Source organism: Gavialis gangeticus, unplaced genomic scaffold (assembly GCF_001723915.1).
Source record: "Gavialis gangeticus isolate Ggan-Ray unplaced genomic scaffold, GavGan_comp1, whole genome shotgun sequence".
In the NCBI taxonomy this organism is placed as follows: domain Eukaryota; kingdom Metazoa; phylum Chordata; order Crocodylia; family Gavialidae; genus Gavialis; species Gavialis gangeticus.
In genome coordinates, this window is record NW_017729009.1 from 4,428,022 (window position 1) to 4,439,967 (window position 11,946).

The 11,946-nt window shown below is 47.6% G+C and overlaps 1 protein-coding gene across 6 annotated transcripts in view; it reads right to left on the reverse strand.

The window, feature by feature from the left end:
- Positions 1-11,946, reverse strand: part of PABPC1L (poly(A) binding protein cytoplasmic 1 like) — a 44,083-nt gene that overhangs the window by 7,144 nt on the left and 24,993 nt on the right. For 3 of the 6 annotated variants that reach the window (XM_019509820.1, XM_019509823.1, XM_019509822.1), the window contains 8 exons: positions 10,928-11,022; positions 10,421-10,558; positions 9,032-9,127; positions 7,026-7,292; positions 5,507-5,597; positions 5,042-5,167; positions 2,670-2,809; positions 1,090-1,183 (listed from right to left, as the gene is read on the reverse strand). In XM_019509820.1, coding sequence (XP_019365365.1) covers positions 1,090-1,183; positions 2,670-2,809; positions 5,042-5,167; positions 5,507-5,597; positions 7,026-7,292; positions 9,032-9,127; positions 10,421-10,558; positions 10,928-11,022 — 1,047 coding nt within the window. Of the gene's footprint in view, positions 1-1,089; positions 1,184-2,669; positions 2,810-5,041; positions 5,168-5,506; positions 5,598-7,025; positions 7,293-9,031; positions 9,128-10,420; positions 10,559-10,927; positions 11,023-11,946 lie in introns of those variants that run through there. The other 3 variants (XM_019509824.1, XM_019509825.1, XM_019509826.1) reach the window with 3 other exon arrangements.

The following is an 11,946-nucleotide window of genomic DNA, read 5'->3' on the forward strand; positions in this document are numbered from 1 at the left end:
CCCCCCCCCCCCCCCCCAACACAGGAGACTGAAGCTGCTGGCTGAAATCAGATAGTGGCAGCCACCTGTTGCTGCTGGGCTGTATTGAGTGCTACTAGCAGTGAGGTAGGGAGGACAGTCCATTTTAGACCCACGAGGAAGGGCTCCCCCAGCAGGAAGCATGGGAAAACATATTTGTTTGTAAAGGCACAGATTGAGGGGGTGGGGGCTCACTGGCATATCAACCTCTGTGGAGGGAGGAAGGACTGGGCTCTGCTTCATTATATATTGGCCTGGGCAGGGTACACTTGGCAAGTGCACAACCCAGGGAAGGCACAGCAAGGCAAGTCTCCGTCGCCAAGTTCTTAGTGCTTAATAGACATTCAGAACTAACATCTCTGCCCAGCGCATGCTCCTGTGGCACGTACCAGCTGCTCAATCAGCAGGAAGTCCTAGGTGCTACATGAAACCCAAGCCCATTAGCAAAGTCCTGTGCCTGTGAGAGTCTGGGTGAGGTCTAGTTGACTGACAGGGCCCAAACCTTCAAGGAAAGGGATTTTTTTTTAAATGAAAAACCCAAGAGCAGCAGTAAAGCAGAGTTTTGACTTCAGCAGACAGTGAACAACTGCCCCTGCTGCAACCTGGCAATATGGAGCTCTACATGGCATTCAATGCTCACTGGATTTCCTTTCAATTGGGCCTCTATCCATGACCCATGGCACAATTCCCATTGGTGACAGGTTCTCATGCATGAGACAGCTACTGCCTAGCTTTGGCACCACATAATGGAAGCTATTCCACAAAGGACTGGGGTGGGAGGAGCAGCACTGGGCTGCGCTGTGCTGAGATATTAGAGCTTGCTCTGTGCACATTGGCTAGAGAAACAGAAGCAGTAAAACTGCAGTAGCATGGCAGTGTTCCCCAGATAATTAGCTATATTATATAGATATACCCTTAGATTTTCCTTGGCACATGCAAGCCTAAACATCCTGCAGGCCTCTCATGTACAAACACAATGTGCAACTGCAGCCAGTTACAGCTGGAATTGCTTCAGCAAGTTAATACCTGCCTCTTGGAGGAATAAACCTGCAAGGCTACATTGGCACTTACCTATCATTTGCTTCTGCTCCTGAGGAGGGGCTGCAGCCAACATAGATGCTGTCAGTGGCTCCTGCCCCTGGACATGAACGGCAGGTTCTCCACCCTACGCAACACACAAGGAACAGGACTGGTCAGAAGAGGTGGGGAACAAGACTTAGAGTGAGCAGGGTGCGCCAGAGAGGTTTTAGAAATGAAGATTCTGGAAAGAAGGATACGTCCCAGCAATTACAGAACCCTTTTAACTGGGGAAATCTCAATCCTTAAGCATCCTGCCAAGAAGTCAAACCAGGGCTGAATTCAGGTAAGCTGGGAAACTAGGTATACCATAGCCCTGCCACCTACGGTGCTCTTTGACCTTTCCCAATCCCTTTCCCCTCCCCTAGAGATACAGGGGGGTAGGGGTTAAGAGGTCCTCTTCTACCCTACCGGGGCAGAGACCCCTTTGAGAGGATGGCAGCAGGTGGCACCCATTATTTACCCCAACAGCCAAAGTGTATCATCTCAGTGGGAGGATAGGGGACTGAACCTGCTCTACCCTTGTGCTATACACCTCTCTGCTGCAAAGGTACGGGCAACACCCTTGAGCACCCCTGAGCAGTGGGTTTCCGTATTAACACTCCACTGCATAAGGCAATGCATACATCCCAGAGCTACTGTTTCAGAATCTGACCTTGCTACAATGGTTATATTTGGTTCATGCTTTCCAGATTTTTTTGAAAGCTTAAAACACAAGTCCTTATTGTCTCCCTGCTGTGATTACTAGATGATGGTTCAGTTTGACAACTAGCTTCACTCAGGACTATCTAGGTACAGGGTAATTGAAGGCAGGTTGCCTGACCAGGCCACAACAGAATCAGGTTTGACATGACTGCAAGCATCTGAAGAGTCACCCTTCTGGTACCAGAGGAAGAGCCTTTCCATTCTCAGAAAAAGTTATCCAATTCCTAATTTGCTACCAGCATTAAGAACCAACTCTGGTAAGTGACAGATTTCTAACAGTTTTTCACCAGGCAGGTGATAAGGCAGGAAGTCACAGTTCTGGGGGAATCTGCAAGCTTCAGGAGTGAGACTGAATCCTCTCTCCTCCTCCTGACAGGAGACCTCTGCATCAGGGCTGGCTGAGTGTTTCAGATCATGGGATCTGCACATGAGGCCTGGCCTCCACCAAGTGCACAGGACTTAGCAGGCAGTGCTCCACACTGATTCAAGTAGCCTGGCTGAGGGAGGCAGGATGCAGCACTGCACATCTAGGCACTTGGAGTCTCACCGGTGTCATGGTTACAGCAGACTGCAGTGCTCTGTGGCCTATATCTCAGATCTTCCTCCTTTAACAGCCCCAAGCATACACCGTGAGAGAAACAGTCCATCCTTCCTGCATCTTCAGGAATTCCAGCAGCTTCATGTGTCTCATTAAGTTCAAATGGAAACAACACAAGACCTGCCAGATCCTCCAAGAGCTCAGGAAACCAGGGCTGTTTTTGGAATGCCATCATTCAGCCTTCTATTCAATGTTTCTCTCCCTATGACTACAGCAAATTGCTGAGTCCTGAGAGCACCACATCTGGGATAAGAGCATGTGAACCAATTACCTGCTGTACTGGCATAGGCATCACACTTCCCACTGGCTGGACGTTCCGCACTGCGGAGGAGTACTTGTACTGTGAAGTGCTCCGGGGCAGGGAAGCTGTGGGGAGTGCTCGAACGCTGACTGTCTGGGTCCCTATGTTAGCTGAAACAGAGACAAAAGGATCTGCAAGGAAGAGTCATCTCACCATCTGCTTGCACACACCGAACAGCTTGGTGGTAGCACTTTCCGCAGGACAGCAAAAATATTCCCCTCATAGGTTCAAAGCAATCTGCATCTTAGAGAAGAGAACATGAAGACAAAAGACGCATCTGGTAATTCAAGGTGGTCAAATTCACCTCATGCCATGGGCTGGGTGCAGCCCGCAGGACTCCTTGCAAGCCAGATCCAGCTTGGGGCATCTGGTGCCTCCAATCTGGGGCACACAGCAGCAGCTCTGACTCTGGCCAGGGGTACATGGCAGCTCAGGGCTCACAGTGGTGTCACTGACTCCAGCCCAGGGCATGTGGTGGCTCTGGCTCTGCCTCTGGCCCAAGGGCTCAAAGCGGTACCAGCTCTGACATGAGGCAGTGGCAGAGCCAACAGAGGAGAAACGGGAAGCATGAGTCAAGCAACTGTTTACCACAGCGGTGGTGATGGGCCAACTGGCTGCAGAGCAACTGGGGCTGTATCTTGCTGCTAATCACCATGCCCACCGGGACCCAGAGGTTGTGGATTCTGCCGCAGGCCACTCCACCTGGCCATGCCCCCAGCTTCTGCCACCGGGAGCCTGGCAGACCAGAGACAGCAGCTCTGAGGGCTGGATGCAGCCTGCTCTAATCAGTGGGTCACAAACAGATCCACCTATTCTCCGCCTAGAGGAGAAGTCAGTCAAGTTCAGCAGCTGAAAGGAAGCACCGGAGCCCAGTATAAAGGGACTCGCCTAGACCCCGCTGATTGTACTGACTAGGGTGGCCTGCTGCGAGAGCAACCAGGGACTGAGAGTAAAGGGAAGTGTTTTATGGGAGCATAACGCTGCCCTCCTCCACTGCTGGGCTGACTGCAGAAAGGAGGTGACAGCTGAGGAAAAAGTAAAAGGGATGAGAACAAGAACCACCAAGGGGCCTCAGACATGCCCTCCACACACGTTACTGTGCTGCACCAATTTCATATGGGCTCCCATAATTCTCCCTGGGTGACATGGAAGCTGCTTCTCAATGCCTCCTGCTCCACCGCTCATTGAAGAGACGCTCCCTTCTCCTCAAGCAACCATTCAGCTTGCTGGCTCACAAGAATGGACCCCACAGAATCAAAGCATCTCCAACACCAACTGCCTTTCATTTCCTGCTCTCTTCAAGAACAGGAGATGCGAGTGCCAAATACAGAAGAAGGGCCAAGCACCACAAGTGCCAAGGGAGGGAATCTAAATTTGAGCAATTTATACTTTTTTCTGGGAGCAGCAGCAGCTGGTTCATTATGCACACAAGGTGACCTCAAACATACACCCTATTACCAAGGCACAACATCCCCCTGACCCATATTACCCACCTCCTACAACCTAGCCTCCTAAGCTTGAGTGTGAAGGAGTCTAACTTGGTGCCACCCACATACTGAGGGCTGAAGAGGAGAGAGGAGACCAGCAAGAAAAGTAGCCAAGAGTCCTGCTTACAGATCACCTCTGGATCCAGCTGTAGGCTGCTCCAGTTTCCTCCACCGTGTCACTTATGCTGACAAAGAGTGACAAGGTAAACTAACTGAACTGACAAGCAACCAAACTTCTCTCCCAGGAAGCTGGGTGAGCATCTTTTGACCTGAATACTTATGGTGAAAGGTCAGCTCATGTCAAAGCCCCGCTTCCAGGTCCTGCAGAAGTCAGAATAGGAGGTCAGCAGGTGAGTAGAGAAGGGATGAACAAGATGCAGTCAAGCAGGCAACACACAGTTGAGTCAATCCTGGGAGCAGTCAAGCAATCAGATACAAAGGCAGAATATACACATAAGCAAGGACTCCATGTGACTGTTTTAATGTCTATATAGTGCACACAGCATCCAGCAGGACTAAGCAACATCAAGATCCTGTTGTGCTAAGCACTGTCCCATAGATAGATATCTTCCCTGAAAACTGTAAATCAATTATCTGCTTAGACTGCTCAAGTCTATTTGGGATGGAGAGCATCATTTGGGATAGAAGACACTTTACTACTGCAATGCAAACTCTTTAAAGCTGATCTCCACCAACCCTCCAACAGGAAAGAAAGAGAGGGAAAGACTTTCAAGTTCTCCTCCAGCACCACAAATAGACTGGTCTTCACAGAAGCAGAGGGAGCACAAGTAGCAAATGCCCTCATCACCATGCCCTCACTATAGCAACTCCCACATCCATTCTTCCTCAGCTTACCCACTCTCTGGGTCTGTGGTGGCACTCGGGGCACTTGGGTTGAGGCCTGCCTCATGGTGCTGATGTTGGACAACAGGCGCCTGGGTGGAGCTGTGGTCCTCAGGATCGGGGTAGCTGATGGGAAGGCTGCAGGGAATGACCACTTTGTATTAGAAAACACTTCCTGAAAGTACAGGTGCAGAAGAAAATGATCAAGAACAGTCACTGCTGAAAGAGGGAGGCCTTTGCTTTGCCACAGAGTAAGTGCCAAGAGCTTCCCCCTCATTACCTACAGGTGCCCCACAAACCAGAAGTGCCATACAGCTCTCCAAGCCAGGCTTGAATTGATTGAACCTTCAATCCTTAAACCTATACCAGCACCAGAGAACCAGAGGGAAAACACAGAATGACAAGCAGCCACCAAAGTGCACTCCTGCTCCCCCACTCACAAGTTGTTCACAGGGAGAGACAGATAGACTCACTCACGGGGAGGCCTGGAGGGCTGTGCACTCCAGCGAGCAGCAGGACGGACTGAGGCAACTGGGCTGGGACTGTAGAAAGTAGCTCTGGTTTGTGGCTATGGGGGGAGAACATGTTATCCAGAGTGATTTGCAAGCCAGAGTTACTGCATCAGCACCCACAGCAGTGACAGACCACAAAATGGGAAAGTAGGCCCAAGTCTTTGAAATGTTGGGGGTGTAAGTGTTCCAGGGATCTCTACAAACTGATACATGCACCCCAGCACTCTTGGCATTTATACTGCACCTAAAACAGACCCATTTCTGCTCCTTCCCCTTCACTCCTGTTCCCTGTATCCTTTTCAGCTTCCTTACTCATCTCCTCCCACTCACTCTGCATCTTCTACAACATCCCAGCATATGACCTCAGTCCTTCTAGTCCAACCAGCAGATCCCTTCTCCACATTCAGAACCCTGACCTGGACCAATTCTTGGAGGTCTTCCAACCGTAACCCATCTCCCACCCATGAGAAAGATACTCAGGTTCAGGAGCTGTGCATACCAGCTAAAATTTAAAATCAAGGCATGCCTATTTAGGCACTTAGGGCATCTTTACATGTGCTCTGGGGTAGGGGTTGGAGGGCACTTTAATTAAAGCAGCTCTCAGGAGCTGCTCTAAATTAAAGTGCCTGCAAAGTCTTGTGTATTCATCATCCCACACTTCAAAACAGCAGCAGGGGTGCTTCAACTAAAGCTTGTTTGACGAGATTTAAAGTGCCTCCGCCACCATTTTGAAGCATGAGTATGCTGAATACACGATGCCAAGGCTGCTGGAGTGTGCCAACTTAGGTTAGATTAATCAAGTCTGCTTGGATGCATTCTGTAATTAGAACACATTGGAGTAGGTGTTGGGCTTATGTATAGGTGCCCCTAAATATGTGGCCTAATTTTCAGAAGCATTGACAATGCACCTGCTACCAGGATTTCTGAAAGTCATACCACCTATTTAGCCATCTGCCTATGGACTTCAGAGCCAGCTTTAAGTAGCCAGGTTTGAAGGTCTTGCTCATAGTCTGCACTGTCACATGGGCACTACCAAGAAGCTAGTTTCTGTCCTTGTGTGCGTATGTCACAATATAGTAGAGGGCCCAGAGGATATTCAATGAATAATACAGACTAACAGAGTAGACAAGAGCCAGATGCAGCACGGCACAGAGGTCTCACATCTTTGTCACATGACCAGGACAGATTCTAGTAGTACCCCATTGTCAGATTTGGGTTTTGTGGTGGTGAAAGGACAAGTGCTCAGACTGCAGCATCACTCGGAATGGCTTCATTAGCTCTGACATTTCCAGACTTAAGATTTTTTTGGCTGTTACCACCAGAACCCAAAAATAAAAACTGTTTTTCTCCACTTGTTGTTAGTTCAGGAGTTTGCATGCACACACCCCTGCCATGCAAAAGGCTTGGGGCTGCTCTGGCACTCCAACTCAGGCTTCCTGGCAGTCTGCTGAAAAGTTGCAGAAAGAGGAGTTAGTCAAACTCACCTGTGGGATGGGAGGCAGGAAGTACCCTGTAGGTGGCTGGAAGGAGCCAAGGAGAGGGCCAGGCAGGGTCCGCATGGTAGCCAACCTCTGCATATACTGGTTGGTGAGAATTGCTTTCCTTTCTTCCTTCCTTTGAGCAAGGGCAACATACAAAGGCTTGGTGCTGACAATCCGCCCATTCATTTCTGTCACGGCCTTGGTAGCCTCTTCTGGGGAGGAAAAACATACAAAGCCAAACCCTTTGCTGTGTCCACCTTCTGTCATCACCTATAATTAGATTAGAACAACACAACTGAGTCCACTGAATGCCATGCATCCCACATTCATATCACACAGGGCCGTCACAGGTGGGCATGCAAACAAGTGGAGGACTGGCAGGATGGGCAGAAGCCAGCCATCAAGAAAAATTGATGCTCTGACCTGGGTGCCTAGGGACTATATGCAGAATTGGTATTTCTTTCAGATCAGGCAGGAAGTAGGAGCCCTGCATTTTAATGCTATGCAACTGTAAATGACAATAGCTGAGGGTGACTTTCCACCTCACCTTAATACTGAATTTTAGGGTTACCAGGAACAGGCACATCAGACAACTTGGCTGTAGTGCAACATGCTTCTCCATGTGATATACATGGTGGGGTGGTAAGTGGGATGCACAGGAGCTGGGTTCATGACCCAATTACCCTGCACTAGCAACCACTGCAAAAGCAATGATAGAAGTGGGGAGAATCAGCACTGATCTGTTTAGATACTGCACATACTAGTACAGTGGTTTTCAACTTCTTTTCATTTGCAGACTCCTAAAAAATTTTGAACAGAGGTGCAGAATTATAAGCGTGGGCATTCACATACTTTTGATTGATCTTAGTCATCTTTCATGGACCCCTTAGACATAGTCTGCAGACCCCTAGGGGTCTGTGGACTACAGGTTGAAAACCACTGTCCTAGTGGTATCAAGAACACTAATCAGATGTCTGGGATTCATTCAGTCCCAGTCCAATGCCAACTAAAGCAGTACTAAACCTAGGAATCATCAACAGCTTGCCTCATGAATATGGATCTACTTAAAATCACAATGAGAAAAAGGGGTTTTCGTGGCCTGTTCACAGAGCACAGAGTTGATTATATGTGTATTTTGGGGCAGCAACACCCCCTGGCACTGATTGGCAGAGGGGTGGAGGGGGAGAAGAGGCAAGGGGGCAACTGCCATCCTGTCTTCTGCCCTTTGCGCCATCCTGCCAGCCAGCGCCTTCCCCTCCCAGCAGCATTTTATTTTTATCAAGTTTGTTTTTTTTTTTGTTTTTTTTTTTTTATTGATTTCACAGATAATTCCAGGTTTCGTGGTTTTTGCAAAATCTGTGAAACTGTGAATTGAGTAGGTCCCTACTCGTGATTTACAAAGGCTCCAAACAAATGCCATGCCCTGGCTGAGAGCCGAGACTTGCAGCTGTCTAGTGAAACAGCCCCCACCAGCAACTGACAGGTTACAAGGTAATTAAATGTAAAGTGATGCCATTCATATGAGCACAATGCTTCCCCCAGGCATGCACAACCTTCAGGGCAAACACAAGAACAACAGAACACAGCAGGCCCCCCAGTTAATACTTCATGCCATCTGAACTGCAAGGTGCCAGACTTTCACCTAGCTTTAAGAGCTCTAGCATCTCTGAAGCTAACGCTGGCTACACATCTTCATTTGCAGTGAAGACATGTCAGATCTGAACTGAAGGGGATGCAAAGTGCGGACACGAGAACAATGCCACTGAGGTCCAGTACTCTGATTTGTCAGGGTTTGGATAATCCAGCAAGATTACAAAACACTTCCAAAACTTGTACATCTTTTTAAAGGCTTGGTGCTGACATGAAAGAAAGGTGATTCTTGGTATTTGGTTCAGAATACAAAATACAAACAGGCAGAACCATTTACTTCAGCTGTGCTGAATACACAAGACTAACTCTCTAGGGAGGAGAAACTTTTAAAAACCCAGGTGGTTGCCTACATCCCTCACCTTGGCACTAGTAATGGTACCATATGGAGAGAACTCCTTCCTTAGTCGCTCATCATCGATACCATCGTCCAGGTTCTTCACATACAAGTTTACCCCCTAAAAACAAATAGGGCAACAGGTCAGTTTCTTCCTAAAGACACAACAGGCTTCTAAAAACTCAGGATGGCTTCACAGGACCCACAATATACGTTATGCCATTAGGAACTCATTTTACTGTGCCATACAGATTTCTTCCATCTGTAGAAAAGCCTGGATTGTTTTTGACTATTAATTGTTAATACAAAATTCACCTTTTTTCTGGCTACGGAAAGAATTCTGGAGATACAGCAAAGTCCCTGATGCCCACAGTGGTTTAGGATGGGGCTAGCTGTGCATCTTCCTCACCTGAAGGTAAGACACACCCTGGAGGTGTTTATAACACAAGCAGTCACTGGGAGCCCATCCTTTCTCTGATGGTTAGAGGTCTTTAACTGCCAGCCTTCAGTTTATTTGTGGTCAGTTTATATCCATTTCTTCTAATGCCAATATCATCCTTCAAGCTTCGCTGGTGTTTATAGACAGCATTTCTGTCTACTACGAGGCTGTTTTGCAAAGAACCTCATTTTACAATAGGACTTAATAAGCTTGTGAAGGGAATTATGGTGTAGCTGGTTTCAATAGCAACGGACCAGACTCATTCCCTTTCACTCCAACATCATATGCTTCTCTAAACTGAGATAGCCTCTGGAAGGATCCAGCTCCAGAGACTCAGATGCAATAGGATACACCAAACAGCTGCAACAATTGAAGCCAACCCCTGCATGGGTATGAAAACTTGGTTGACTGGTAAACTCCCAAAACACGACTGAAAAAAAAATACAGGAGACTGCAAAGAACAGCAAGGGGATTTGAAAAGGCATTTTTTCTAGCTCTCACAATAGCAGGAGATTTCCTGATCATAGAGGAGCAAAAACTCTTTATAGAACCTTAAAAGGAGGAAAGAAACTGCCTATAGAAACAATGGGGTTGATCGGACATGCGATTGATTGGTGTTACCCTGGGTATGAAGGTCCGACCCATGTAGCAAGGAGGGAGACTTTCTTCCCTAGGAGAGCTGCTAGAACCAGGTGGAGTTTTAAAGAGCACTGAGCAGCGGCCCACTGAAGCCTCAAAGCATTTAAGTAAGAGCCCAGAGGGAACAATTAGGCCAGTGCGTGGCCCTTCTGGAAAAAAAATGATAAAAATGATCCCATTCCAAGTACCAGATGCCTGAAGGTTTCCTTCAGAGGCTGGGAGATCCAGCAAGGCCAAACCCCATGCAGTTAGTCTTCTGGACAACCATGTCAGAGAGCAAAACAGGTAGCTAGCCTTGCAGCATAAGGCACAAAATGCTGCTGCTTACACCATTACCTGGTACCTGCTTGCTCTTTCCTGCTTGATCTGTTCAAATTTACGCTTCAGTTCACTCTGACGCTCCAGCCTCTTCTGAGCTCGGCCAACGTACACCATCCGGCCATTGATTTCCTTCCCATTCATGTCTGCCACAGCCTGCCAGAAAAAGGAGCCAAATCTAAGCACAGAGAGAAACAACAGCACCCACGCTTGTCACACACTTCCCAACAGCTATAGGGCTTCTCAAGAAGAAGCAGGAGCTTTGCTTCCGAACATAGGTTACAGCACGGATCTCTCTTCTATTTTGCGCAGGGAAACCTTGGTCCCCCAGACACATATTGCTCCTCTGGGATTCAGTATTACCAAGAAGTTAAAGAACTTGTGTATTATGGACTCTTTCTTCCTGGAATATTAGCAGTTTTTCATGTTTCAACAGTTGATGCATGTCAGGCTCTTTACACTGACGAGCAGGTACAATCAGACATCCTTGGTCCAATTAAATCTATAAAGCAGGGATTCACTTGCCTTCTGGGCTTCCTCGTGCTTCTCAAAATTGACAAACCCAAAGCCTTTTGAGTGGCCAGAATCATCCATCATAACTTTGACACTTAGCGTCTTCCCTGCAATAGAAAAGTGTTAGGCATGAGAACCGCTTGGGGTACAATGATAGTGTCCATGGAATCTCAGCTCACAACATTAGCAAATCACTGATGTCTACACCATCTCTTTGGCTAATGATCAGATGTCATTAGAAGAGAGTGAAGTAAGTGCAATGGCAGCAGCATACAAGATTCAGATACTTAGGCAATTCTTACACCTCTCCTACAGTTCTTGTTTGGTGCAAAAAGGGAGACAGGTGCATGTTGCAGGGGAGCCCTACCATCTACCCTACCTTTCAGGCCAACAGGAGCATGACAATGGCAGAAGCAGCTGGGTACAGGCACCCAGCCAGTGCTGTGAAAAGGCTTGAGGGCAGTAGAGGAATGACAGAGCTGGAAGAATCAAGAAGGCACTCTCCAACAGCTAGCGCAGGAGCCTCAGGTTGTATTCTTGGCAGAAGACTACAGCTTAATTCTGGGCAAGTCACAACTTCTGGCACCCCGTTTCTGCATCTATAAAACTGAGCTAAATATCCTTATCTATATTCACATGGGGAATCCAGTTACAGAAATGCTGCCTTGCAGAGGCACAATTGCAAGGTTTTCTATAGCTGTTAAATGATTTAGTGTTTAATCAAGAACCAACAGCAAGCTGAGTGCTTGAAATAAAAAACAAAACAGCAACAAACCTCATTGTCATTGCAAAAACTTAGGGACATGATCCACTGCAAGGCTCAGTAGAAAGTGTAACGTTTGCTTTCATATCTAGGTTGGATAGTTACATTTTTGTAACTGGCTTCTATGTCTTTGCACAGTTCTAAGGCATTTTTCATCCCTATTTGCTCGATGGGCTTTTTTTTTTTTAAACTGGCAGGCATGCTATCAGTTATTCTCCACCTTCCAGGTAAGGGATGGATGACATAGTTATTGAATGCATAATTTTCA